General features: G+C 39.2%; 2 protein-coding genes across 2 annotated transcripts in view; one reads left to right on the top strand and one right to left on the bottom strand.

Moving 5' to 3' along the window:
* Window positions 1–349: 349 nt before the first annotated feature.
* Window positions 350–2,611, top strand: LOC136260578 (uncharacterized). Its single transcript, XM_066054370.1, has 2 exons — window positions 350–1,276; window positions 1,331–2,611. Exons 1-2 carry the CDS (start codon window positions 512–514, stop codon window positions 2,345–2,347), a joined length of 1,782 nt encoding a protein of 593 aa, XP_065910442.1. The 5' UTR covers window positions 350–511; the 3' UTR covers window positions 2,348–2,611.
* Window positions 2,612–2,988: 377 nt separating this feature from the next.
* The window catches only part of LOC136262368 (acetyl-CoA carboxylase-like), a 33,026-nt gene continuing 10,419 nt past the window's right edge, over window positions 2,989–25,595 (bottom strand). The window contains exons 12-60 of the mRNA XM_066056615.1: window positions 24,739–24,889; window positions 24,275–24,378; window positions 23,829–23,981; window positions 23,142–23,216; window positions 22,857–22,922; window positions 22,707–22,791; window positions 22,479–22,522; window positions 22,156–22,315; window positions 22,020–22,097; window positions 21,900–21,968; window positions 21,493–21,612; window positions 21,152–21,252; window positions 20,727–20,812; window positions 19,994–20,118; window positions 19,517–19,741; window positions 18,871–19,017; window positions 18,754–18,815; window positions 18,483–18,519; window positions 18,226–18,332; window positions 17,650–17,815; window positions 17,020–17,124; window positions 16,730–16,786; window positions 16,634–16,675; window positions 16,437–16,574; window positions 16,219–16,386; window positions 15,500–15,568; window positions 15,354–15,451; window positions 15,194–15,305; window positions 14,845–15,000; window positions 14,574–14,645; window positions 14,446–14,520; window positions 14,131–14,262; window positions 13,943–14,080; window positions 13,853–13,894; window positions 13,684–13,768; window positions 13,538–13,635; window positions 13,062–13,239; window positions 12,584–12,660; window positions 12,298–12,418; window positions 12,133–12,220; window positions 11,905–12,001; window positions 11,596–11,731; window positions 11,371–11,548; window positions 11,115–11,236; window positions 9,897–9,976; window positions 9,528–9,593; window positions 9,299–9,469; window positions 3,464–3,600; window positions 2,989–3,263 (exon numbers count right to left, since the gene is read on the bottom strand). Coding sequence (XP_065912687.1) covers window positions 3,137–3,263; window positions 3,464–3,600; window positions 9,299–9,469; window positions 9,528–9,593; window positions 9,897–9,976; window positions 11,115–11,236; window positions 11,371–11,548; window positions 11,596–11,731; window positions 11,905–12,001; window positions 12,133–12,220; window positions 12,298–12,418; window positions 12,584–12,660; window positions 13,062–13,239; window positions 13,538–13,635; window positions 13,684–13,768; window positions 13,853–13,894; window positions 13,943–14,080; window positions 14,131–14,262; window positions 14,446–14,520; window positions 14,574–14,645; window positions 14,845–15,000; window positions 15,194–15,305; window positions 15,354–15,451; window positions 15,500–15,568; window positions 16,219–16,386; window positions 16,437–16,574; window positions 16,634–16,675; window positions 16,730–16,786; window positions 17,020–17,124; window positions 17,650–17,815; window positions 18,226–18,332; window positions 18,483–18,519; window positions 18,754–18,815; window positions 18,871–19,017; window positions 19,517–19,741; window positions 19,994–20,118; window positions 20,727–20,812; window positions 21,152–21,252; window positions 21,493–21,612; window positions 21,900–21,968; window positions 22,020–22,097; window positions 22,156–22,315; window positions 22,479–22,522; window positions 22,707–22,791; window positions 22,857–22,922; window positions 23,142–23,216; window positions 23,829–23,981; window positions 24,275–24,378; window positions 24,739–24,889 — 5,326 coding nt within the window. The 3' untranslated portion in view covers window positions 2,989–3,136. The remainder of the gene's footprint in view (window positions 3,264–3,463; window positions 3,601–9,298; window positions 9,470–9,527; window positions 9,594–9,896; window positions 9,977–11,114; window positions 11,237–11,370; window positions 11,549–11,595; window positions 11,732–11,904; window positions 12,002–12,132; window positions 12,221–12,297; window positions 12,419–12,583; window positions 12,661–13,061; window positions 13,240–13,537; window positions 13,636–13,683; window positions 13,769–13,852; window positions 13,895–13,942; window positions 14,081–14,130; window positions 14,263–14,445; window positions 14,521–14,573; window positions 14,646–14,844; window positions 15,001–15,193; window positions 15,306–15,353; window positions 15,452–15,499; window positions 15,569–16,218; window positions 16,387–16,436; window positions 16,575–16,633; window positions 16,676–16,729; window positions 16,787–17,019; window positions 17,125–17,649; window positions 17,816–18,225; window positions 18,333–18,482; window positions 18,520–18,753; window positions 18,816–18,870; window positions 19,018–19,516; window positions 19,742–19,993; window positions 20,119–20,726; window positions 20,813–21,151; window positions 21,253–21,492; window positions 21,613–21,899; window positions 21,969–22,019; window positions 22,098–22,155; window positions 22,316–22,478; window positions 22,523–22,706; window positions 22,792–22,856; window positions 22,923–23,141; window positions 23,217–23,828; window positions 23,982–24,274; window positions 24,379–24,738; window positions 24,890–25,595) is intronic.

The raw sequence follows: 25,595 nt of genomic DNA, 5'->3' as shown, positions 1-25,595 counted from the left end.
TGATGACACACAAATGATCTCAAGACTTACAAATGACGTAATACAAGGGTTGCATTATAAAAGGGCGTGGCTGATATGTTGCATGCGAAATTCTGCAGTATCGGCACTGGATAAACTGTGAAGATGGCAATTCAATTTCAAAGCGATGTTCCTTCTTTTTTGCGAGGTTTTGTTATCAACGAGATTCAACTTGGAAGGCAAATTAGTCAGGGGGAAAACAGCAAGATCGTAGAAGCTAAATATTATTATTATTATTATTATTATTTGTTTTTACTGTGCAGAAATCACAAATGATTATAACGCACAGATATAATTACTTCAAGTTGTTACAAAAATTATCCAGTATGAAGGTTTGTCAGTCGTCGTTAAACAGATTAACACCAACCATCTAAGCGAGCAAGAAATCGAAGGATTAAGAAGTAGCCTTTTGACGGAATGTGACCGCAGCAGTCGACTACGTCACCCGAATTTCGTTCGTTTCTTCGGTGTTTACTTTCCACCTGAAGCAAGGATGCCTAGTTGGGTGATGGAACTTCTGTACTGTGATCTAAATGACCTTTTAGAGAGGAGGAATCAAACCATCCCTCTTGAAATAAAAATGTCTATTCTGCACCAGATTGGACTAGGCCTAAGATATCTACATTCGCAAGCTCCATCCATCATTCATTGTGATTTGAACAGTAGAAATGTTTTGATTTCAAAAGGGTTGGAAGTGAAGATTACAGACATGTGCACAGCTCGTTTGCTTGATCACCAAAACTCTCCAAAGCATAAAACTTTTGGCACTGATGACTTCATGCCCCCAGAGCTATTTTTGAAGAATTTAAGCATCAATAAATATGGAAAAGAATTGGATGTGTTCTCATTTGGGTGCGTTATATTGCACACATTCTCCCAAAAGTGGCCCACCCCCTCACAAATAGTGACTAATGAAGTACCTAGATCAGAAATTGACAGACGTGCCCAGTACCTTGATAAAGTGCCCAAGGCAGTGGAGGACGTGGTAGTCCCTTTGATTAAGAGTTGCCTGGAGAATATTCCCTTTGACCGACCAACTGCTGAGGAAGTGTGTGATCAGCTAGAGACGCTGGTAGTGAACAGAGAGAACACCTTACCAGATAATCTGCTGCAGGCTCAACTGATGCTCCAAGAAAGTCAACATCAGATAAAGAGTCTCACAGTTGAGCTGCAAAATAAAGATGCTGAAGTGGAAGCACTCAGATCTGACATGTCCAAGCTACAAATTAATTCATCTCCTTACTCACCAGCCAAACAGGTAAATATAAATATATGCATACATGTTGTACTGTTAATATTCTTATAATACCAGGTCAACAAGAGCAGCACTGATTTTTGGAGCAGTCTTAAGTTAACCTGGGAACAGCGCACTGACCTGCCTGCATCCTGCTGGGCCAATTCAGTTGTTGAACTAGATGGAAATATATACATTGCAACAGTAAGTTCTACCTCTCCACTAAAGTACGACTACAATAATGACCACTGGACTATACTACCAGAGTTGTCTTGTGTTCAATTTAGTTTTGTGACTGTACCTAGCAGGAAACAGGTGCTAGCCATTGGAGGAACAAAAGTTGAAGATTGTGCTATAACTAATGAATTAAGCAATGAGGTGTTCTTATGGGATGAGGTGTATGAGAAGTGGTTGGATGTATATCCTAATATGCCTACTGCACGATGCAAACCATCAAGCATTTCTCATGAATCAGCAGTTATAGTAGCCGGAGGGATATCATGTAGAGACCCTTGGACTATGACAAGAGCAGTAGAAGTTCTTCACATTAATGACACTAGTCTCTCTGACTCATATTGGAGTGTGGTTGAACAATTACCACATGCAACATATGAAGCAGTTCCTTTAATTGTTAATGACAAAATGTACATCTGTGTGGGGTCAGATGATCTTAATGATTGCTATGCTTCTCGCAGTATAGTGACTGCACCTCTACCAGAACTACTACAGAGCAGTAACAGTAGTTCCATTAGCACTGGTCAAATGTGGAGCAAGTTACCTGACATGCCCTATCCCTCAGACTCCATCACTTACTATCAAGGTCGACTGATAATGTTTTGTGGTGTTGATCTAGTTGAACAACCAGATGAAGACAAGCCAATATGGAAATTAGTTCCACTGATTCACCTCTACAATCCTGATACCAAGTCCTGGGATTGTGTTGGCGATTTTCCACCTGGATATTATTTGGGCATGTCTGTGTGCATAAAAGAGAACAAGATTCTTTTCATAGGTGGACTGACTGGTGGTTACAATACTGGTGAAAAACAAGACTTGATGACAACCTGTTTAGCAGTAACATTCACCCCACAGTAACCTGCAACCATAATGAATATATAGAAAAAGAGTCTGTATTATGTTCAGTACATAGTATTATCTGGTACTTTGTAGCTAGCTATAGGCTTATTAATTTATGACTTTTGTTTCTTTCCTTTGACACAGACACAATCACTTTGGTGGGGATGCTTTGGGGAATATGTAAGTAGCTATACAAATTTGCAAAAGTTTAATGTCATGGTGTGATAGTATCTAAAGATGAAATTGAAAACAGAAACTGAATGCAACAAAACTGAAAGTGATATCCACAATATAAACACACATTGTTTTATTGTGTTAAATCCAACACACAGACCATCAAACCACCAACTAATATTACGCATGCATGCTAACCACTGTAGAGCTGTGCGATACCATACCATTAATAGGGTATCACAATGATATACTTTAAGAATCAATACTACACATGGTGTCAACCTACATGAGACAACTAAGCCATATTATATAATAGTTAAGCATATAATTTATTCTAAACTACAAAATCCAACTTGTATATAAAAATTTAAAATTACTAATTGATGTGAATCAGCTTGAATGTGAATGCACACACAATAAATAACATTGTTCTATAATGAACTATATAGTTCCAATTGATGAATAGTTCTATAGTTGTTGACAAATTAATGTGAATAATCGGCTTCATTAAATATAACATAATATGAATGTACACAATAAATAACACAGTTGATTATAAACTATATAGTTCATTATAATAAACAAACTATAGATGTCAAACAAATATTTAATACAATACAAACTCGTGATGCTTCACAGTCTAGAAACATCATCAAGTGAAGCTAGTACATTAGATAGTTCAGTTCTTTGAGCTACACTCATTCTCTGAGTAAGACCCATCACTGACTCCATCAACACATCAGGGTGACCATCCAGAATACTAGTAGAGTTAACAAAGTTTTGGTATATACATACACACATACACATATACACACATACATACATACATACATACATACATACATACATACATACATACATACATACATACATACATACATACATACATACATACAACTGCAGTCATCTTTGTGAACACTACATCACAGACATTAACACAAGATATATGACAATGTATACCTGCTAATGTGCTGAAGGGCATATTCTCGAGCTAGTAGATGGACATTACTTTCAATTATTGACTTTTGTTTGTTTTGTTCATCCAACTGTTCAGATAACCACTCCACAACTGCCTCATCATTGTGCCATTGGTAAGTCTGCACACACATACATGTCACAAGTTAACACACTGCTAAGCAAGGAACAAAACTGTGAATTATGTCATGTGATAATCCATCAAAACATTAATCAAGACACGTGGTAGTGTGTCATGCAGCCAAGAAAGCCAGCACATCACACTGTGTGTAAATTGACAGGAAGAAAGAGAAAATGCTATTTTTATGCCTGTACAGCTCCATGGTCCCTTCTCCAAAGCACACCATTTTTGTATTATAGCTGTAGGGTAGACCATACAGCAAATTTGATTAAATTCATTCCAGCCTTCAGGAGATATTGGTGGCCAAAGTTTTTTTCTTGGTTTTCCCCCCTTATTCTAAGGGTTCTACGGGGCCTAGATTATTCTTTTTGCATATTTTGCAAAAACTGTTATAAAAGCAAATGAGTAATTTGATTACCTTGAAATTTGGACAGATGAAGAGCATATAAAGGTGAATTTCACGTATTACGTTTGCAAGGAATCTGATAAATATCCACAGTGCTGTGAACGCTCATTTGCATAAAAAAATTTGACCTTCTGTCGTGGCTACAGAGTAAATCACTTATAGGCATAACTTAAAATTTGGTGTGTACATAGGCTAGCCATTGCAGCAGTGCCTTTTGATGGTTTGCAAAACAAAGAAGTAACAGGTACAAAGCAAAACCAAACAACTGCAATTTGCAGAGTTGAAACACTCTAATAGAACAGTTACCGTGGGATTAAAAAAGTGCCTGAAAAAAACTTACCATAGTTCAAATCAGACACCTACATACTGAATACTCAAACAACACTCAAATCCTTAATGACTGGGCCACTACTATTACGGCTGTTCACCACTACTTCATACGTAAATGAAAATTCCAGTAAAAGTTTATACTAATGGAACTTTCTGTGTGCACTCTATTAGAATTCCTAAAAAAAATGTGCACTCTATAAAAATAGTGATGTCATGTCCAGTACCCTATAAGTACCCTCACATGATCACAACCATTGGCTGCTTTCTTGCTCAGCGACACATGTAGCACGATGTTGACCAACATACTCCTCTCCGGAATGTCGCCACAAGAAGAAGCAGCATAGCCACCATCGCCATCACAGGCAGAGTTCTCCCAATGATTCACCAACATCACTACGATGCTGACTAACTTACATGCAGAACCAGGTATCGGAAGACTTCAAGACAGTCCAACACAACATCAACTCCATCTCGCAACGAGTCGCTCAGTTGGAATTGACTGCCCAGCCAGTTGCAACCAGAAGTGAGTAGAGTCTTGCCAGTGCTGTGACTATGCTACCCAAGCAGAGTCTCAGCCACAAGGACAAGTCTTCCCCTTGATGAATTGCAACCAGCCCAAGAAGCAGCCAATGGCAACAGTGTGCAGAGTTGCACAGACCCTCTACTCTGGGGCGATCGCTCCAAACCCAATTGCAACCCTCCTGACTACAATGAGATTGTCTACTGGTCACCAGTTGAATTGGATTTCAATTCAGGAGAGACATCGAAGATCTCAGACAGCGCTGCCAGGGTCATCAAAGAGGCCTTCTCTTAGATGCTTACCTACAAGAAACACCAAAGTACGAAGAGAAAGCATCCACACCCAGACAGTGTCTACACTAAAGGCTCCTGACTGGATCCAGCCATCAAGTCTAAGCTGCCCCAAACAAGCCAAAGATGTGGATGAGAACCTCGTCCGCCTACGAAGTCAGGTACTGGATGTGGCCAACCCCTTAGTGAGCCTCCTGGAGTCAACACACAGAGTTGTGCTCACTCCAAAAAATGCTGCAGAGACAGCACAACAAGCCCTACAACTGCTGGGAACACATCTCAGCAGACCGACCCCAGAAGGTTACACCAGGAGCTCTCCACCCTAGTAAAAGAACAGGAGACCTTCACAAAAGCTGCCCTTTACTCTTTGGGAAGGACTTTGATCGACAGGCCAAGGAACATATTGACACTGTCCGCTCACTCCAGAGATCCTTTGCCAGCACAAGACCTAGCCAGTCTTTTCAGAGGGGCTGCCCCCCAATGTCCAGAGGAGGCGGCAACAACTGAGGCAACAAGCAGTTCAAGAAACCTGCAAAGAACTACCACAGTGTCAGAGACACTAATAAACACAAGGGTGGCAGAGACCCTTCCCATTGCCCTAGGGTTAGACGCACTACCAAATCAGGTGCCAGAGATTGCACCAGCCCCAACCCATCCATCATAGGCATCCCAGTACTACACTGGTATGCTCATGATGCCCAACAATTTTACTCCTACTTAAAGCAAACAAACCCAGCCACCTACTACCACCAAGGTGACAAACATACCCAACGAAGGAGACTGTAAGTTCAATGTGGTAATCTACGACACAGATGAACGTAGCAAGGGAACAACTAGGTGTGAGCGATTTAATCATGACTCAGATAAAGTTACCACTATAGTCACTGAAACTGAAAGCAGTATAAATCCTCTACATTTTAAGACTGAGCAAATACCATAATCAATCTCAGAAACCTTGGCCAATACTTGTCAGATTCAACAGAGCTATTGATACATCACTGTTATTGTCTAAAGCCAGTAAGTTGCCTAAGGACATAATGGGTAAACCAGACATGTCTCAAGAAGAACAGCATATTGAGTCACTTCTCTTAAAAGAAAGATGGCATTTAATTCAGAACGTAAAACAATCAAAATATGCAGCAATAAACTTTTAATTCAGACCAAGGTGTATGGAGAAGTTACTATTTCAGTCTTTGTCAATTCTCAATCTTCACAAGCTAGAGCTGAGATGGATACCTCCAACAATTAACTAGCCTCTCAACACACCATGATTAATTAACAGTTAATAATATTTGCACACATACCACACCTTTAAATGTACGTTTACACTTACTTGTTGAGGACTGTACATTATATATAATTAATTAATTACACACAAGCTGAAAATTGCCCTTGGCCTGGGCTCATCAAACAGGGTATCTCACCAGTAGCAGCTGTAATAGCTAATCATTTGTCTGTTTCAATCGAATTTGAGCTGACCAAGGTACAAACAGTGACAGAGGGCTACCATATCCTCCTATCAGCCCCCAAGCAAGAGACCATGCCACACAGCCCTCACTTCTCATCAGAAAACAGAACCCTACTGTAGGAGGAGATTCACACATTGCTGGAGAAGCAAGCAATATGCAGGGTTATTCCAGCATGTTCATGGTACCCAAGAAAGATGGTGGACCGAGACCAGTACCTAAAAAGGCTCAACAATTATGTGAAGTCAGAGCACTTCAAGATGGAGAGCCTACACAGTGAAATCCCTCCCACAGAAGGGAGATTGGATGACAAAGATAGACCTTCTTCATGGTACCAATAGCACCTCCTCTTCAGGGTGAATGCCGAATCATTCCAGTTTCTATGCCTACCCTTTGGGCTATGTATTGCCCCCAAGGGTGTTCACAAAAGTCCTCAAACCAGCTACTGAGGACCACAGGCATCAGACTAGTGATCTACATTGACGACATGTTAGTCCGGAACACCTCATTGAAGAACATATCTATATAGCTCTCTTCCTCCTGGTGAGTCTGGGGTTTGTCATCAACAACAACAAAAAAATCCATACTAATCCCTTGTCAACAAATAGAGTTTCTTGGAATGACTGTGAATTCACAGTCCATGGAATTAAAACTTGAAAATAAAGAAGATCAGAACCGAAGTACAATATCTTCTGGCCACTCCAGATGTTCCTGCTTGATCACTAGCTCAATTGTTTGGCAAGGTAAAAGCAATCACTCCAGCACTTCAGATGGTACAACTGTTCTGTCACTCACTCCAGGTGTCTCTCAGGCAGAACTTGGCAGCCAATTCTCAGGATTACCAGTCAATAGTCAAGCTGTCTCCAGGACCTGCAATGGACAACATCTCACCTCCTACAATGGGAGAAGCCTGATTTCCCCAGCCTCCACAATAGTAATAGATTCTGATGCTTTGCTGCAGGGCTGGGGAGCCATCTGTGAGGGGAAATCTACCAGAGGCCCTTGGTCCCATCAGGAGCAGACTTTACACATCAATTACCTGGAACTTCTAGCAGCTACTCTCGCAATTCAAACCTTTGCCAAGGGACGATCAAGCATCTCTGTTCCCCTGAGAAACAGCATAACTGCAGTGGCGACAAAACTTTCACATCTGGCCAAGACCCTGTGGTGGCTCTGGTGCATGGAGAAGAACATTTCATTGGAAGCCCAGTCTCATGAACTCCAGGAAAGCCAGAGTCTGGCTGGACAGGTCAGAGTGGAAACTCTCACCCAAAGTATTCCAGAGAATCAATTCTCAGTCAGGTCTCCTGTGAATGGACCTGTTTGCAAGCTGGCTCTCCATTCAGCTCCCAACATTTGTCAGCTGGAAGCCAGACCCTCTGGCAAGGGCAACAGACGCATTCACACTGGTCTGTCAAGATCTTCCAAAGAAGATCTATGCAAACCGTCCTTGGAACCTGATAGGTAGAGCCCTGTCTCAAGCTTGCAGTCAGGGCACCCCAGAGCTCATCCTGATAGCTCCAGTGTGAAAAGCCCAAGCTTGGTATTCTCTGCTCCTGCAGAGATTGGTCAGAACCATCTCCCAGACATCCTACCCCAACTAGTCGCGTGGGTCATATTAGGGAAAGATGCCAGCGTAGCCAGCTTTTGGGAACAGCTACAGACCTGCTCCTGTCCTTGTGGAGGGAATATCATGTAAGTTATATGATTCCCACTTCCGTAAATGGGCAAGCTGGTATAGAGATTCCATTTGTGGACCTACAAGTGATGTAGCCGATTTCTTAGCAGAGTTATATGAAGGTCAGATCGTTCCTCTATTTCCACAACCCATGAACATGTTGATGGTCACCCTGTGGGTCAGCACCCCACCATTATTGAAAGGAGCATTTAACCCCAGCCAAAATACTCCATTACATGGGATGGGTCTATTGTCACAAGGTACATTACCTGAGAATCATTCCCTATCTCTCAAGTTGCTCTCCCTGGAACTGGTGGTGCAACCAGTGTTATCAAGACCATCCAGATATCATGACCTCTCCAACCTTGATCTGAGATATATGAAATTCTTACTGGATGGTGTGGAGTTAGCTCCCTAGCTAAATATTCCAGACCATCTAAACTAACTGTTCCATTTGTGTTTCGAGGCATGTCCATAGGATAGAGGCACGGAACCCTTTGTTGGGACTTGAGAGCAGAGCTTCTCCATTCATTGAGAGCAATGTCTCTTCACTCATCCACCTTCAACTCCAATCAGCATTATTGTATACAGTTGGAGCCAGAAAACAGCCGATGGGCGTGATCATGTGGGGTACTGGACATGACATTACTATTTTTATTTTATTGCTGAAATATGGAAAACTAGGCCAAAGACATTGATACGTTCACTTAACATTCCTCAATAGCTGGTGACCACTCTGTGATTTGAGCCATTCAAGCAATTGTGTCTGTATATAAGAAGAAACATGGGTAAAAACAAATCCCGGTTATGGCTGGCTTTGGAACTATATAGAGCATAAAATGAAATGAAATCTCTGCATCATTATCATTAACATCAAAGCAGCAACCGTTTGTTGGTCGCCATTTTTTTTTCACCCAGGCTATCGAAGGCCGCCCCCTTTTTCACAGCTTGGCAATTTTTGTATGGATTGCTATTACACATGATAATCACATGCATGTTGATAACTTACATTTACAGTTCCTTTGCTTTCTACAAACCATCGTCTCAGCATTATGGCTGCAGCTCCTGGTTGTATGGATTCATTGGCAGATCTTATTTTCTTCACTGCTTGATCTTCTAACAAATTTCTTCTTAGCCGCCAGTAGAAAAACTTTCTAGATGTTTTCCAGTCTAAAATATCCTATTCCAGTAAGAGTACGTAAATACTTAGGTATAAACAATGTTACATGGCAGCTAACCTGAATTACACCTTTTTCTAACATTCTACCAGGAGTATCATGTAAGTCAGCAAACTGAACTGCCACCTAATGTGTACCATGTACTGTTAGTACATATGCACCTAACAAATGGGAAATTATTTTAGCACAGCAACACACAAATAAAAACCTTAACCAAACAATGAAAAAAAACAACAACAGCAAAGCTATATGTTGCGCTGAATTGTAATGTGGCAGCAGAGCAGCAGCCAATAATAAAGTTAATGGCTCAAATTAATCAAAGTAAATAAGCCTAAGCACAACAAAAAAGCTAACTTGTTAGTCTAGTAATTGTCATATAGTATATGTCTGCCATCACACAAGGCTAGTCAAGTTATAGTAGTGTTGTACCTGATGATACATGGGGGCTAACTGCTCCTCACGAGTATTAATCTGTCTCTGAAGCACGTCCTGCTCATCTGGGGTAAGACCTGTAACACCAGATCATAATAACATATGTCATAGTGTGTTGTGCAATCAAGTTCAAGCCAGTATGTATGTATGTATTTAGTTTCACAAAAACATATGATTACAAATACACAAAAAAAATTTGGAATTTTCAACTAGAGTAGGGACCATAGCACATCGATAAAAAGTACTGAAACAAGCTGGAGTAGTGCATGATATTAAATCACAGTTGAACAATAAGAAGTGTTATATCCCTACTGTGCTCGATATAACACTTCTTATTGTTAACTGTGATTCAATATCATGCACTACTCCAGCTTGTTTCAGTACTTTTTATCGATGTGCTATGGTCCCTACTCTAGTTGAAAATTCAAAATTTTTTGTGTACTTTGTTGTTAACTTTTTTGTAAATAATTATTATGATTGGTGAACCCATGCATACCGCATCAAAAGAAAGAAATGGCACCGTGTGCCCCAGTTATATCAATTATCATTTGAAAAGTGAAGTATCCATTACACTTCATTGTCAGCTATGTTCAACTCGTTACACAGCAGCATGAATCAAGAACTGTTCGAAAAGCACCTCTGCAATCAAAGTAGCCACTATGAAAATTTCCGTTACGAAAGGAAGCCATCATGTGCTACCGCCAAATCGACACTTTTTGCTGTCAGCAAAGATGAATGGGACACAAAGGAAGACACTGGTAATGAAGAACACATTGCACGTACTGTGTATGCCAAAAGGCACCTCTCGGCCCAAAGCAACGTCGAACAGTGAAAAATCAAGCCCATAGCCTTAGCCGTTGTTGAGTTACGCTTGTCTGAAAGTATCAGTCAGTCAGTTACTTAGTCAGTAGAAAATTCTGTTAAACATATATTTTTTTAAATTCCGTAGCAACTTGTTGAAAGCATTTTGGGTCAATCTGAAGGCTTGTTTGGGCTTAGTCTTACCTAACCAATACTGCCTCATCGTTGTTTGGGAAAAGTAAGGCTGCTTTTTGGGTGATGTTTTTTTCATGGGCCACGCCTACTCCTTTGTGGTCCCTACTATACAGTACTATTGTACTGTATGATTAGGAAAGGAATTGTGGACACATTATTAATGATCCAAAAACTCTGATACAGTATTGGATGGACAGAGAGTCATGGATAGTAACACACCTGGTCGCTTAAATTTTTCTTGAAGTTCAATGTAAACAGCATCAGTCCTTGCCATAGTAGCCTGTATATCTCTTCGACGAAACTTTATCTCTACTGTCCCTTCAGCTTCCAACACGCCACCTCTGAACATGATATGCACATACGGTTACTAATACACACTGCACTAAACATGCATACATACACAAAATACACACACACACACAACACACACACACAACACGCACACACTCATATACATTGTGTACATTTAAGTTACCTGCAGTCACGGTCAGCATACATGTGCATGTGCTCAGGGTTGATGCTGGGGTCGAGTACTACCCAGGCTCCACCTCGCAGCTCCCCATTGGGTGGCAGGTATACATAAACCACTTGCTGGTATGCCCTCAATGCATCCACAATCATTGAACCATATTTTAATACTTCTTCATACATATCTAATAAGAGAGGAAGATGCTACAGCATTAGTATATTGAAGCTGTACCTCTCATTCCTCCAGAGAAGCCTCTCCAGTTTGCAAAAATGATGAGTGGCAATTCTTCTTGATTAAAGTCTCTGATTGCTTGTGCTGTCTTGTATGCAGAGTCAGGATACCAAACCTGACCAGCCTGAGATATCACCTACGTACAAGAAGACAATTATGCTGTGTCATTTCACTACTAGAAAATTAAGATGGAAGATGGAACTAATGGACTACTATTAGCAATACAAATAATATACATATCAATTTTAATAATAAAGTGTGCAATGTTTGACACATTCTATTAGAAACAAAACAGACATCATTGTGTACCTTGGCCTCTGAATCAGTGTTGGCAGGATCAGCAGGTATAGACACATCTACACTACGTGTTTCCACGGCAATCACACCCACTGGAATACCTCCCAAACTGAAACAAGATAACAAATGTGGTGCATGAACAAGTAGCTAAGATGTAGATAAGTATGAACACAATGCTATATCATGTGTATGTGGAGTCTTAATATTAATGATCACATCTGTACACAATTCAAGTCTTACTGTGCTCTTCCACACACCACAGTCTGAGCCCAATTTCTCAATGTCTCTATGAAACTGCCTTTGTCAAAAAACCCTGACTCCCACGTCCCTAGAAAGGAAAGATATAAATATACACACTAATGTTATAAACTAACAAAGGAAGCTAACTGGTAAACAAACACTAACCATTGATGGTTCTTCCCACTAGCATCCATCGAGGATCATAAGGAGCCTTTGTGGGAGTGTACTGTATAGTTCTGTCTACTGGATCGGTAGCAGGAATGATGGGCAGAGAAGCACCTCTGTGCTGTAGTGCAATAATAAGAAGAACAAAACACTACATCATCACGAACACTACATACAAGTATCATGTACATGCTATGAGTAAGCAAGTATGTTATAAAAGAAAGCAAAGTCAGATGAGATACAAAGCAGGTAAACACTAAACAGTAGAATTATCAGTATGGCTCACCTTTGGGACAAATGCCAACCAGTTTAAAATAGCCATCACTCCAGCAAAATCATCGGGAACAGTCAAATGAGACACACCTTAGCACAAATTTCAGTGATAAATATAATGTACATACATACATACATACATACATACATACATACATACATACATACATACATACATACATACATACATACATACATACATACATACATACATACATACATACATACATACATACATACATACATATGTACACTATTATACAGAATGGAAACGTGCAAGAGTACATTTGCAAGGGGTCAAACACTTGGGAAACACATATGAGATTTCCACCATGACTTATGATTTCCAAGTTAATTTCCACCCATGTAAATATAAAATTTTATGGAGAAACATGTAGGTCACAAAGCTTGATTTCTGATTTCTAACCAAGAGTGTACAAAGCTTTCTATCAGTGTCATGCCCCTCAGATACATGTAAATATTTCCCTCACCATTGGTGTACATGATTTGTGTACCACCCAGTTGAGCATTAGATGTGTACACTTCACGTCCCAACACTTTATTGAGGGCACCAGCTCCAGTTAAGATGATGTGCGAGTCGTCCAGTTGAATCACTCTCTGGCCCAACCTCACTAGATAAGCTCCTATCCCAATGGCTCTACATGTAACCTACATGAGTACAAAAATGTGACATGATTCTGTTAGAAACAAGATATTTTTTACAACTGAGAAAACAGACATCCAGGAAACAACTATATACCACTGTAAGCTCTGAATTGAAGGAAGTATCTCCTTGTTAGCTTTACCAAAGTCATACGTGTCATTCCTGTATTGCAAGTCAGACAACCATATATAATTCCTAAGAAAATATAGCCAACCCACAGCCAGTCCTTTGATATTTAGTTTCTTTTAAAGACCAATAAAGTGAACTTGAAGAATTTATACATAGTAAACATGTATTCATTACCAAACTAATAGTGAAAGTGTCCTGATAAGCTTGGGAAGTCTCTCCGGCTATCATCCCTGACCCTTGAAGATTCTCCACACCCAAACCATGTCTCATGCCTACACAGTGATCACTCAAACTACTACACAACAACATACTTTACTGACCTATAATATCAGTGATCTTGTAGCGTGACTCTCCATCTTCATCAATGAGCTCCGTGCGGACAATAGGATTTGTCTCACAGTTTAGCTACAAGTAAAAATACCAGCTTGTAAATTATGTCTCTTGACCTTATGGTGCTATTGGCCAGGACAATCGTGCTAAGCAGCTAACCTTTTTGAAATCAGCTGGTTCCAGGTAAAGATATTTGAATCCCTAATGAAAAATAAAATCACAAAAATTATACTTAACCAAATACTTCACCTTATCAGGAGTAGCAGGGTCAACCCATGCCACTTTAAACACACTCTTTACTTCATCAGCCAGTCCAATCCTGGCACCACTATTGGCAGAAATGTAAATACGAGGCAAGCCTTCTTGACGTGCCATCTCTGAAGCTTTCTACATTGCAATACACACACAATAATGATATAGTACAAACACTACCGTACTTGAAATAAGAGATCTTCTTTTGGTCCAAAAGAACCGATCTGATAAGTGATGTCATTGCTAATCACTATGGCATCACGGCCCCCTGGGTACTGGGGGGTATGCATTGTCATCTTCCACACCACCATCCCAACCTAGTTACATAGTATGATACATGTAAGTACATACATACACTATAAAATGACTTAGTCCCCATCTCTTTAACAACACCACTGGCCCCATCAGTTAAGATTCATTGAACATATAAATATACAAATATGTACAGTCAGTGAGAACCATGTCACTTGATAATGCACAACGTGATGTGTCTGTCTCACCTGGTTTTCTCCAGGCACTTGGTTGATTTCATGTAACTGGTTGTTGTCATCAAGATCCAGTACAGTTACTTTGAGCTGTAACAGCATGCTCATGACTGCAACATTATTATCTCATAAAGTTTGCATACAATTTTATCATCAGAAGGAACAGTAGATAGTTTATGAAGTTCCTTGTGTTTCTTCCATTGTTTGGCTAATGCCTAAACAATTATCACATGTAACAGTATTTACATGCTAAACACACAAATAAAGTGTACTTTTGTACATCAGAAATACAACATTGTATTTCTTTTGAGTCTTCAATCAAAATTTAAGGGCGATTGTTATATTAAACTTGAATAGATGGTTTTCAGAGACGAGGTTATACAAAATACAACAAAATTACTACAACTGACTTACTTGACGAAACACTTCAGGGAAATCATACACATAAGTTGTCCCATGTGATTGAGCAGTGAATCTTTTCTGCTGTAAATGATCCTTTGTGACATAAGGTGTGTTCACTTTGAGACCATGTAGTGGTCCTATCTTACTACCATATGTCTCAAACACAACCTAAAGAGAAAATAAGATAGAAAGATTATGTAGGGTCAGTGCTCTGAGAAAAAAAACTAATACTATGTTATATAACACTAAACAAGGCTCTGGACAAGACTAGTCTAGAAGTTGACTAGCAGTATATGTATGCAATAACAATGTTACACATATTGTCATAAACATATGGCAAACAGTCAACAGAAGTAATAACCTCTCCAGTTCTCTTGTCTTCTACTTCAAAGTATGAGTGAGCATGAACCTGTAGGCTAGCATCTCCAGTCATGAAGATTCTTACTTGTTGTTTAGGAGCTTCTGGTTGTAACCTATTGATATACACAATAGGGTGACCTGTAGTTAAGGATGGGTGGTACCTGATTGTGGCTTTTATTTCTGCTTCAGTGACCCTTAACTTCCACAGCCTGATCCCATACTGGGACTGTGTTACTAGACTGTACATCTTCTCTTCTATCTGTATAGTGTTGAGATGATGTCAAACTAGGGTGACTTAAGAACAAACCTTCTTAGGGTCCATGATAATAGGTGGAACGAAATGTAAGAAAATGTGATTGCAATCAGTTCTTTGTGACTGTAATATAAGATTGCAAATTGGACTGTACACTTACACACATAAACAACATTATGTGACCGAATTTGACAAACCACAGCTTCAACACACAAAGTTTTGTTAGTAGATATGGTGTTAAGCAATCTTTGTGTTTTAACTTCACAGTGCCTAAAGTTGTGCAAATAAAAAATAAAATCCACACCAGTAACCATTTATTAACTATCACTGTGTGGGTGAATCCTCTTCTGGAAAGCTTTTTTGTGCAAGTATTAATATTACAGATGGTAGTAACAGGGATGGGGGGAAGTGGTTGGATTTATAAAATGGAGTAATACGACAAGTGAGATCCAGAGATCCAATTTTGGGCTCTCCATGGACTGTCCTTGCACTCAAATCATTTCAAGTGAACAAGACTGGCCCAGTCCATTCAGCTCACTGCACACCATTCCAACAAAGCTATGGCCTTTGAATGGTGCCAAGGCTTTACTCATGGCTTTCACAGGGTTTGAAAAAAAAGCTACTGCAGAAACCAGACTTCAGTTGTCAGTTTTGAAGAAAAGATAGAGAAAGTCCATTAGGCCAGCAATCCATATTTGGCAAAAGCATGAGTTTAATTTGTGTAAGTGGAAGCCAGGTTATCTCAAATCTGATCACATATTATCTACACATACATCGGGGTTGCTGAAGGCTACTTCAAGTTGATCCAATGCCTCAAGAAACATACGTTCCCCTTCTTTTTCCATGTAATCAAATGAAGCCTCTTTTGTTACAAAATCAGAATGACGTATGATAGTTCTTATGAAGTATCTGTGGTCAGTAACCTCCACACCTTTCCCTACCTAAAATCAAACATGTGTAATCGCATACAAATTGTAATAAGGGTTTTAACCTTTGCAGAACCCAGGTACAAATGCATTCGAGCATTCTGGCAAGGGATGGCAGTAATATCAAAGTTGCTAAGACGATTTATTTCCAGTTGAAATGCCAGTGCAGGCTCTAAGTGCCGGTAAATAGTGTCCTCTGCAAACTAATACATGAATAGACAACAATCTCTGCTGATACAGTGCAAAATGGTTTTATACTTACATCATGTTTTGAACGGAAAGTGAAGAATTTAGGAAAATGTTTCTGCATAAATAAAAAGCGTTACACACTGTGAACAAAGTCTCAGGTACTACATACCTCTTTTATCAACATGAATGTAATTCTTCTTATTCCCCTTTCCATCAAAGTCATTTTCTGCAGCAGAAGCAGCAGCATGAAAAGACAGTTATAGTGACTGAATGAGAGTACATATGCAACAAGTGAGAAATACTGTAGCATGGTTCTGAGCATGCACAGCCCATCTGTAGACAAACTACAGTCTTATCTGCTAAACAAATATAATAACTTGGACACTATCCTGGGAATACAATATGGGAAACGTGTTACACACATGTATACAGCAGCGTGTGTGGTCCACACATACATACCCTCTTAGACACAAATTCACTGAGATTTGAGAGTAATATTTCATCAGTTTCATCAGTTATCTTCAACACAACATTGATAATGTGGATGGGCTCCTCTTCTGGTATCTAAAGTGAACAACCATATCAAATACAAAAGTACAGACAACAAGTACCATAATACAATAAGCTTAATTTTAAGGTTATGGGATACCATCAATCCACATGTACACGTATTTTTTTTCCAAAAATTTACTCCTGTTACCAGCTGCTCCACAACACTACACCAAACCCGCCTTAATTATTATGTTCAACAGTTGTTCACTTAAACTGATAAATATTAAGTTGTGTCACGAGTCCACCAAGTTATGGTAGTAAAGAGTGGATAGGCATTGATGCATAGAACAGCAGACATAGATATACTACAGCATACGCATACTGCGTGCATGCACACATACAACGCACACATACAACGCACACATACAACGCACACATACAACGCACACATACAACGCACACATACAACGCACACATACAACGCACACATACAACGCACACATACAACGCACACATACAACGCACACATACAACGCACACATACAACGCACACATTAGTGCACATGAACTAATAAACACCCATCTGCACATTTGTACCTTTATGGTTGATGGACTCTCAGGTGTTATTTGCTCTTCCTCAAACACAGTGTCCAGATCACGAGAACTATTAGAATGTGGTGAATCATCTCCAATAGTGAAGGAAAGTCCTTGAACTTCTTCATCTTCGTCCAAAGCGAAACATTCCATCAATGCCACAAATGAACTAAATAAATGACAGAAAGTGAATAGTCATGTTGTAATATTTTTTGTGTATCGGTATCAGATCAGTACCACGAGGTAAAACACAGCAGATACAGGATATACCAGTTCATTTAGAAATACAAACCTGTGTACACCTAACAATTTCTATACTATAACATTGCTGTTGTTGTAGCACTAATGCCACTACTACATTGGCAGACCGAGATTATAATCACTTTAATGGTGAAGGATGAGTACACTGAATCGGCTACATTTATTGGTTGAAAATAGTATCCAATATCAGCTATGGAAATATTGGCAATATGTCATATCAGTGAAACACTATCTGAAAGACCTTCAAAGTGTATTTTACAATTCCACAAACTTTAAAAAGTACGTAATACACTTGTTAACATACATAACTCATCTTACTTTTCAAAGTCACTCATGTCATTGAAGGCCACAATGATACCAGTACGCTGAGGTGGCTCAGGATCCATCTTACCCATACCAGCAAGGTCTTCACTAAGACTGAACACCTACACACAAAACACCCAGCACTCAACCATATACTACAACAAACACTACATCCACCAGCTTCTAAGTAAGGCATACATGCACACAAAGGCTAGCAAAGAAAATGATACAGTTTACTTATCCATGCAATATTATTACTAGCTACTATGTACCTTTGGTAGACTATAGGAAGTCCTGTATGACACCATCCTATATGGCACAAATATATATATAAGTCAGACTGTCCACTAGTATAGCTGCTGGATATGGCACTTAGGTACTCAAAAGTTATTTGCATATATTTTGTAAAAGTGCAAAAGGTCCATAAACACTATTAACTATCAAGCGCTACCACTTTCTTGTACTCAAATAAATAATAGAACAAGTACTTTTTTCACATGGCAACCAGTTTCCATGACTACATACACTACACATTATATGTACCTGTTAGGGTGGGAGACTGGTAAGAGAAATTGCCAATCAACAAAGGCAATTTCGTTTCCTAGCTGTAATGTAACATTTCCATATCACATTATAATAAGATGCTGACATAGTAGCTACCTGATTGTGCTGGACACTCAATACATCATAGGCGATGTATGAACGACGTACATACACTTCTAGTGCAGCTACCCTCACTAGAGGGCTTTTGTGATAGAAGAAACTCGGTAGTACATCATATATTGCTGTATCTGATAATATCACTTGCTAAAAAAACAATGATAAAAGAACAATGTCAGTCCACCGTCACATGTATGTGTGCACTTGTGTGTATGCATGTGTACATGTACAGTGTGTGCATGCGTGCGTGCTACTCATTGATGGGTGGACTGCTTCCCCAGCTGACACCAGGCCCATATTTAAACAGCTGGGTACAATGTGAGTAAAGAGTAATAACTGGGGAAGCAAATGCCAACTGTCCATGTCTCACACAGCAGGTGAAGGTTCAGGTGGGATTTCAGGTGCCCACACCTTTACCTGTGAGACATGGTACAGCCTCCGGCAATGTTACTGACCCTAAGCACCTGAGTAATGAACACAAATCCCTGCTGATTCACTGACTGTGCCGGTGCTAGCTAGCACGGTAGCCAAAGGCTTTGCTTTTGCTTTGTGCGTATGTGTGTGTGCATGCATGAGTACGTGAGAATTAACATGCATCTGTGTGTGTATGTGTGTGTGTATGTACATATGTGACTCAAATATTTACCTCTAATTGATCTGGTAGAAAACTGCTGCCCTGAATAGCATTAAGAAATATATTCTCCACTTGATTGTAGCGACGTTCAAAGGGAGGTTGGTGAGCAGTAATTAGAACTTGTCTGGCCCTAAGGGCCACTTTTGAGTTCTTGTAATTATTTAGTGAAGATAGTTTAGTTAAGATGTCAACTAGTTCTTGAGACAAGTTATAAGACTCTAACTCTCCAAGTGCATCCTGCAACAAACAAGTGATATATTCTGTAATCTGGCCGTATTTAGCATTGTGGATGAAACATATATGCACAACCATAAAATCCTATGGACTTGATGCACTCCTGATACAACATAACTGAAAACACAGTGCCTATAAGAGCTCCTTCATGGACATTATTACTCCAGAACATCAAATAACAAACACAATTATCATTGTATATGAACTAGGACGACATGTGAGCAAAGTGGCCTGTCTCTTATCATTGTAACTTACAATTAACTTGACAGCCAGAGAGTTCTTGCCACTGATGTAATGATGAGAGAAGATGTCAGCAGCCACTTTACCCATGTCATCACTGTGACGTTCCTGTAGTACCCTCACACCTTGGTCATAAGCACCTGGAGACACACATAACTCATTATGAATGAATGGTGATACTGTACTTACTTCTTTTATCATTGTAAAATAAATCTCATATGCAAAAATTGTATGAATTTAGTTTTCCCAAAAAATTATCACAACTAGTACTAGCCATGACTGTTTAATTTGAAGTTCAAAGTTTCCACTACCTTTAACACCTAGCTATCAACTTTCAACTGAGACATATAAAAAATGTTGAGAAACGATATTTGTGTAAAGATCGTGAGATGCTCTAATAGAGCAGTCAGTTATTTACTATTGCTCTGGGGCCCAATGAAGCTACACATTCTACTTGTACACATGTACTATCTGTCACGAAAACATTGATGTAAAAATTGACAGCTGCTCACCCATTTGTAAAATAATATTTCAATCAGTACAAAAATATATTTACACAAAAATATGCAAAATTACAGTAGGCATCAAACACCAGGCGGTTCCCAGAGGTTTTATTGCACATGATCCCAACAAAATTCACACACACTTTTATCAGTGAGGAAAGTGGTAAGTGGCAAGGAATTGCCAAAACAACATCATGAAACAACTTTTTAAAGTTCTTTTTAAGTAAGACACTAGAAGTTCTCACCCTGAAATACTGACTCCACTTGATAGTATGCTAACAGCAGATCAATAATAACTGATTTCTTTCTTCCCCGCAGTCCACCACGATATCTACAATCATACATAAAATTATCATATTGCAGTGAACAAACAAGTGAGACCTTGTGATTGCAACATGCATAACACCTGTATTTACATATTTAACCAGTGAATATCTGCCTTTCTATGGTAACAACACAGTGAAATAGGCTAAAATACCATCTTGTCTGAAATATTTCCTGGAGGCATGCCCCCAGACCCTCCAAATTTGGTCAATTTCTGTTTTATGTTTCAAATGTCAGTACTAGTGAGAAAGAAACATGTATTTGTGATCAATGGTGGGTGAAGCAGGCCAAAGTGTGAGGCACCAACTTTGACAATGAAAGTTACCAGTTGACAATTAGTGCTCACCGCTGCACCAGTTGAGATATTGGACTGGTGTTCATGACAAAAGCATCATAGTCAGCTCTCCTGTGCAGTTTAGCAGCTTGTTGGTCAATTATACTGATTATCTGTAGGGAAAGAAATTATGAGAAAAAGACATTAATATTGTTGGCCCTGGTAGGCTTCTTTAATGTAATTTCATTCCAATAAGGGAGGTACATACATGTGAAAATTGTGTAATTGTGCTATTGTTCTTCCTGTTAATAACACAGCTTATTAAGCCACATCACACACTACTGTGTGTTTTGATACAGTGGTAAATTATAGGACATGCATAAGTGATACATACACCAGTTATATACTGGTACCTGCTGCGTGGGGAACTGGCACAAAACTGATGTGATATTGCTTTTGTACTTGGAGAGACACTTCTGAATACTGGTCTCCACCGATGAGGGAATACGACCACTGACACTGGACATCAGGTCCTTATGGAGCAGTGCGATGAGTGAAATAATTAAAATATATGGAATAAAATTGCACAGTGACACCACTACAACAAAGAAGATACCACTACAAGTATGTACACTTGTTAGCAACACAATTACAACAAATACAAACACACACGCACGCAACACCCCAGACGACCCAACACACACATGCGCACAAGCACATATGCACATACATACACACATACATACACACATACGCACCACACACATATGCACGCACCACACACATATGCACGCACGCACGCACAAACACACACACATACTTGTATTTCCAACAAGGGTAAACTTGGATCTTTCAACGCATGCAAGAGAGTATCCACTGTTGCATTTAACTTCAGTAAAATAAAACAAATTATCACAATAAGAAATTCTGACATATTTACTTTATCAGTGAAGAATGGTTCACCAACAATAAACCCAGCCATAATACACTGGAGACTATCTAGTGCTGTCTTAAACACCTAACATAACAGTAGAACATGTGACAATCACTATATGCACACTATATACAGTGTATACCTGATGGACTTTACATCCCTGCATCTTCCCAGTTCTACACACAGGTAGAGGATCAGTGTGTAGCTTAGCCTGACACACTGACGAAGGGTCATCGAGGTCCAGCCTAGCCACTAGTGTACCAGGGTGAAGGATGGCTCCGGGACATTTAATGTGATGTAGGCTATTAATAAATAATTTTGCAAACTTAAAAATATGAGTTTTAAAATGTATGTTGAAGCAATTAATTGGTATTATCTGCAGTAATACCACTGCAATCAAAGTCCCTAATAGACCATCAAAAGACTAATCACCATTACAAAGTATATGTAGCACACAATACTCACGTTCCACTCTCTTGAGTGCATAAGTGCGTCACCATCTTCATCACCTGTAAGCAATACACACAACTATGCCTCTATTCTTCCTAAATATATGTCCTTCCAATGCAGCTACCCACTTGAAAAAATTTGGCCCAAAGGAATATAGAATACAGAAATTTCTGTGCAGATTATAATGTGCTTAGGCTAACAGCTTGAAAGTTATCAAGTTATTTATCACAGCAGGCACTGTACCTCAATCTCAGCATAAGGTTCATTAGCTTTAACGTGACACCCGTCCTCTACTAAATACTGCAACAGCTTCCCAGGTGAAGTGGCTCTGTATGAGAGAATTTGTATATTCATTTAGAGCAGCTATTTAGTTACAACCATCTTTGCACATACCGCAAAACTCGTGGATCATTTTCTTTCTCAAACACACAAGACTTGCCATCCACTACAATAAGGTATCTGAGTGACAACAACAGAACTTAATAACAGTATGAACATTATATTCACAATCTACAAATTTTAACCGAACAATTTGAATCCTAGTCAGGATGGTCTTGGAGTTACAGCTGTGTACCATATACAACTTAAACTTGCTAATATGTTACTGGTTGATGAGGGTTACAAAATGGACCTCAATCGCACAAAGTGATGTTTGTATCATAACAGTTTGTTACTAACTTTCCAACTTCTTCTCTCATGTAAGTTGAGTGGCTGGATCCATCCAATGACAACAACAAACTCCCATCACTTAACCTGTGGAATGTGAAGGATGTGTACATGTGGTAAGTGTAACTACATGCTCTAATAGAACATATTATATAGAGTATACACAGTCTCAAATACAAGACAGGTATGTATTAGAAAGTTGTCTGTCCTACTAGAGTATCTCAACCTTGCGAGACCTCTAGTAGGCACCAGAGGTTGTTGGTAGGGCCCAGCTCCTACACCCTACTGATTTCAGTAGTAGCATGAGTACAGCAGTGTTCAGTGAAACAGTCACTATAATTCTGATAAAGATATTGCAAACACAGTATTATTAAGTGACTGTTCTATTAGAGTAGTACAACTTGTTTGACTGCTCTATTAGGATATTTTGATTGCTTGACAAGTATCCTGAGATATAATCATTCTATGGTGGATCCCTAATTTTACAGAATTTATATATTGTATAAATTTCTCAATGCTCCATGACATGAAATTTTAATTTAAAAAGCATTTCCTGGATACCCACTCTGGCTATGCCCCGATTTCCTTTCTGACCGGGACTAAACTTATCTAGGTTACATAATTTACTGTGGCATATATGGACATCTAGTGACACATGATCCTCAATAAAACTTTTTTTCTTATTACACAATTACATACTTGTGTAGGTCAACTTCCAAACAAGAATCATTCATGATGAGAGCATAAATCTGTTTACTAACTCTTGACACAGTCAGGGAGTACTTGACTTGGTCACATATCATCTCCACATCAACCATGTTGCTAAGCAATTCAGCATTCATCACTTGACCCCTTTAATAAAAGAATATAGCACCAGTGAGATGTGTCTATGTCAGTGTGTGTGTGTGTGTGTGTGTGTGTGTGTGTGTGTGTGTGTGTGTGTGTGTGTGTGTGTGTGTGTGTGTGCGTGCGTGCGTGTGTGTACATGCAGTGTACCTGTGTTGTGTGTGTGTGTGTGTGTCCTTATCATGTAAATGCATTATCTTCGCAGACAAGTCATTCATACTTCATACTTAACAATGTATATGCTTGTACACAAAGTACATACATACAAACAGACAGACAGACCAACATAAAACATGTACCTCTCTAATAAGATCTTGTAGTCAGAGAAACGTTTAACAATTGCTTCGTTGGCAATACACAAAGCTCCACAGATTACACCAAGTATTGTGTCCGGACGTTCAGCCTACAGTGTAGCATAACATAACAAACCACATCACAAGCCACAAGACTAGTGAAGTAACACATTTTTAAATTGACAATAGACATTCACAAGTATTTACATGGCTATAACAGTGTCTAGTAATTAAGCATACACTAACATATACTTGTATTGTAGACCATCAGTTATCTACTCTGCACTGTAATTCCAGAATTGACAATGACTGTTGAATTAAAGTATTTTGAGTACATGTTTGTTCTATTACAGCAGTAGTCTAATGCAGTTGAATATTGTGTGCAGCCACATCTTCATGCATGTAGATACAATGAGGTTCTATCGTACTAGCCAAGTCAATATATAGTGTGCTGTATACATTGTACACACCTTGACTTGTTTTCTTATCATCATGTCCAGCCAGCCAGTATCAATAGTGTTGTTGTTAAATTCTTCTGTCTCCAACAGCTTGATAAGGTACTCCACAGTGGTAGGGAAGTCTCCTCTGATGGACAACTCCTTTAAGGCCAGCACCATGTTCCTATGGACAATAACAAGTGTAGTTTTACATTGTACTATAAACCAAACAGAAATAACACAAATTGTGTGAAATGTTTAGTGACAATTTTGGTGCAAAAAATGTGATGTATACAAAGAGCATTACCATCACTGTATGATGTTGCAACACATTTCATCTTTTTATATTTTAAACCGCTTTCTGACTGTTCGCAGTAGTAGTAGTGATTGTTTAGTCTAGTAATTTTAAAGATGGGAATTCTACTAACATATCTATCTAATCCAAAACAGCCAAGCTGTAAAAAAGAGTGCGGCCCTGAGAAAGGCTATGGTGAAAAAAGATGTGAAATCCAAGGTGGCGGCCAAGAAATGGCTGTGATGGTAGGTTAATGGTAAAAATTTTAATAACGACAAGTCAGGTGAATTTAGTGCCAAGACCAAGCGGCACCAAATTCACCTGAATTGTTGTTATTAAAATTTTTACCATTAACCTACCATCACAGCCATTTCTTGGCCGCCACCTTGGATTTCACATCTTTTTTCACCATAGCCTTTCTCAGGGCCGCACTCTTTTTTTACAGCTTGGCTGTTTTGGATTAGATTTCACTTCTTTTTGTATTTGTATACCCCAAAGCCGGCCATAAACGGCTTTAGGGCTTTTTAACCTGTCATTTTTTCTTTACTACAGGAAGAAGAAAAGATGAAGCAGGGTGATTTCTTTGTAGCTAACC

The sequence above is a fragment of the Dysidea avara genome, chromosome 7, assembly GCF_963678975.1.
Source record: "Dysidea avara chromosome 7, odDysAvar1.4, whole genome shotgun sequence".
Taxonomy (NCBI): domain Eukaryota; kingdom Metazoa; phylum Porifera; class Demospongiae; order Dictyoceratida; family Dysideidae; genus Dysidea; species Dysidea avara.
The sequence above is the reverse complement of the archived record's forward strand: the minus strand, read 5'-3'. Positions and strand labels throughout refer to the sequence as shown.

Coding starts and splice junctions, on each gene's coding strand:
- LOC136260578 (XM_066054370.1), top strand. CDS start 512: ATGCCTAGTTGGGTGATGGAACTTCTGTACTGTGATCTAAATGACCTT. Junction 1,277..1,330: donor CTTACTCACCAGCCAAACAG/GTAAATATAAAT, acceptor TTATAATACCAG/GTCAACAAGAGCAGCACTGA.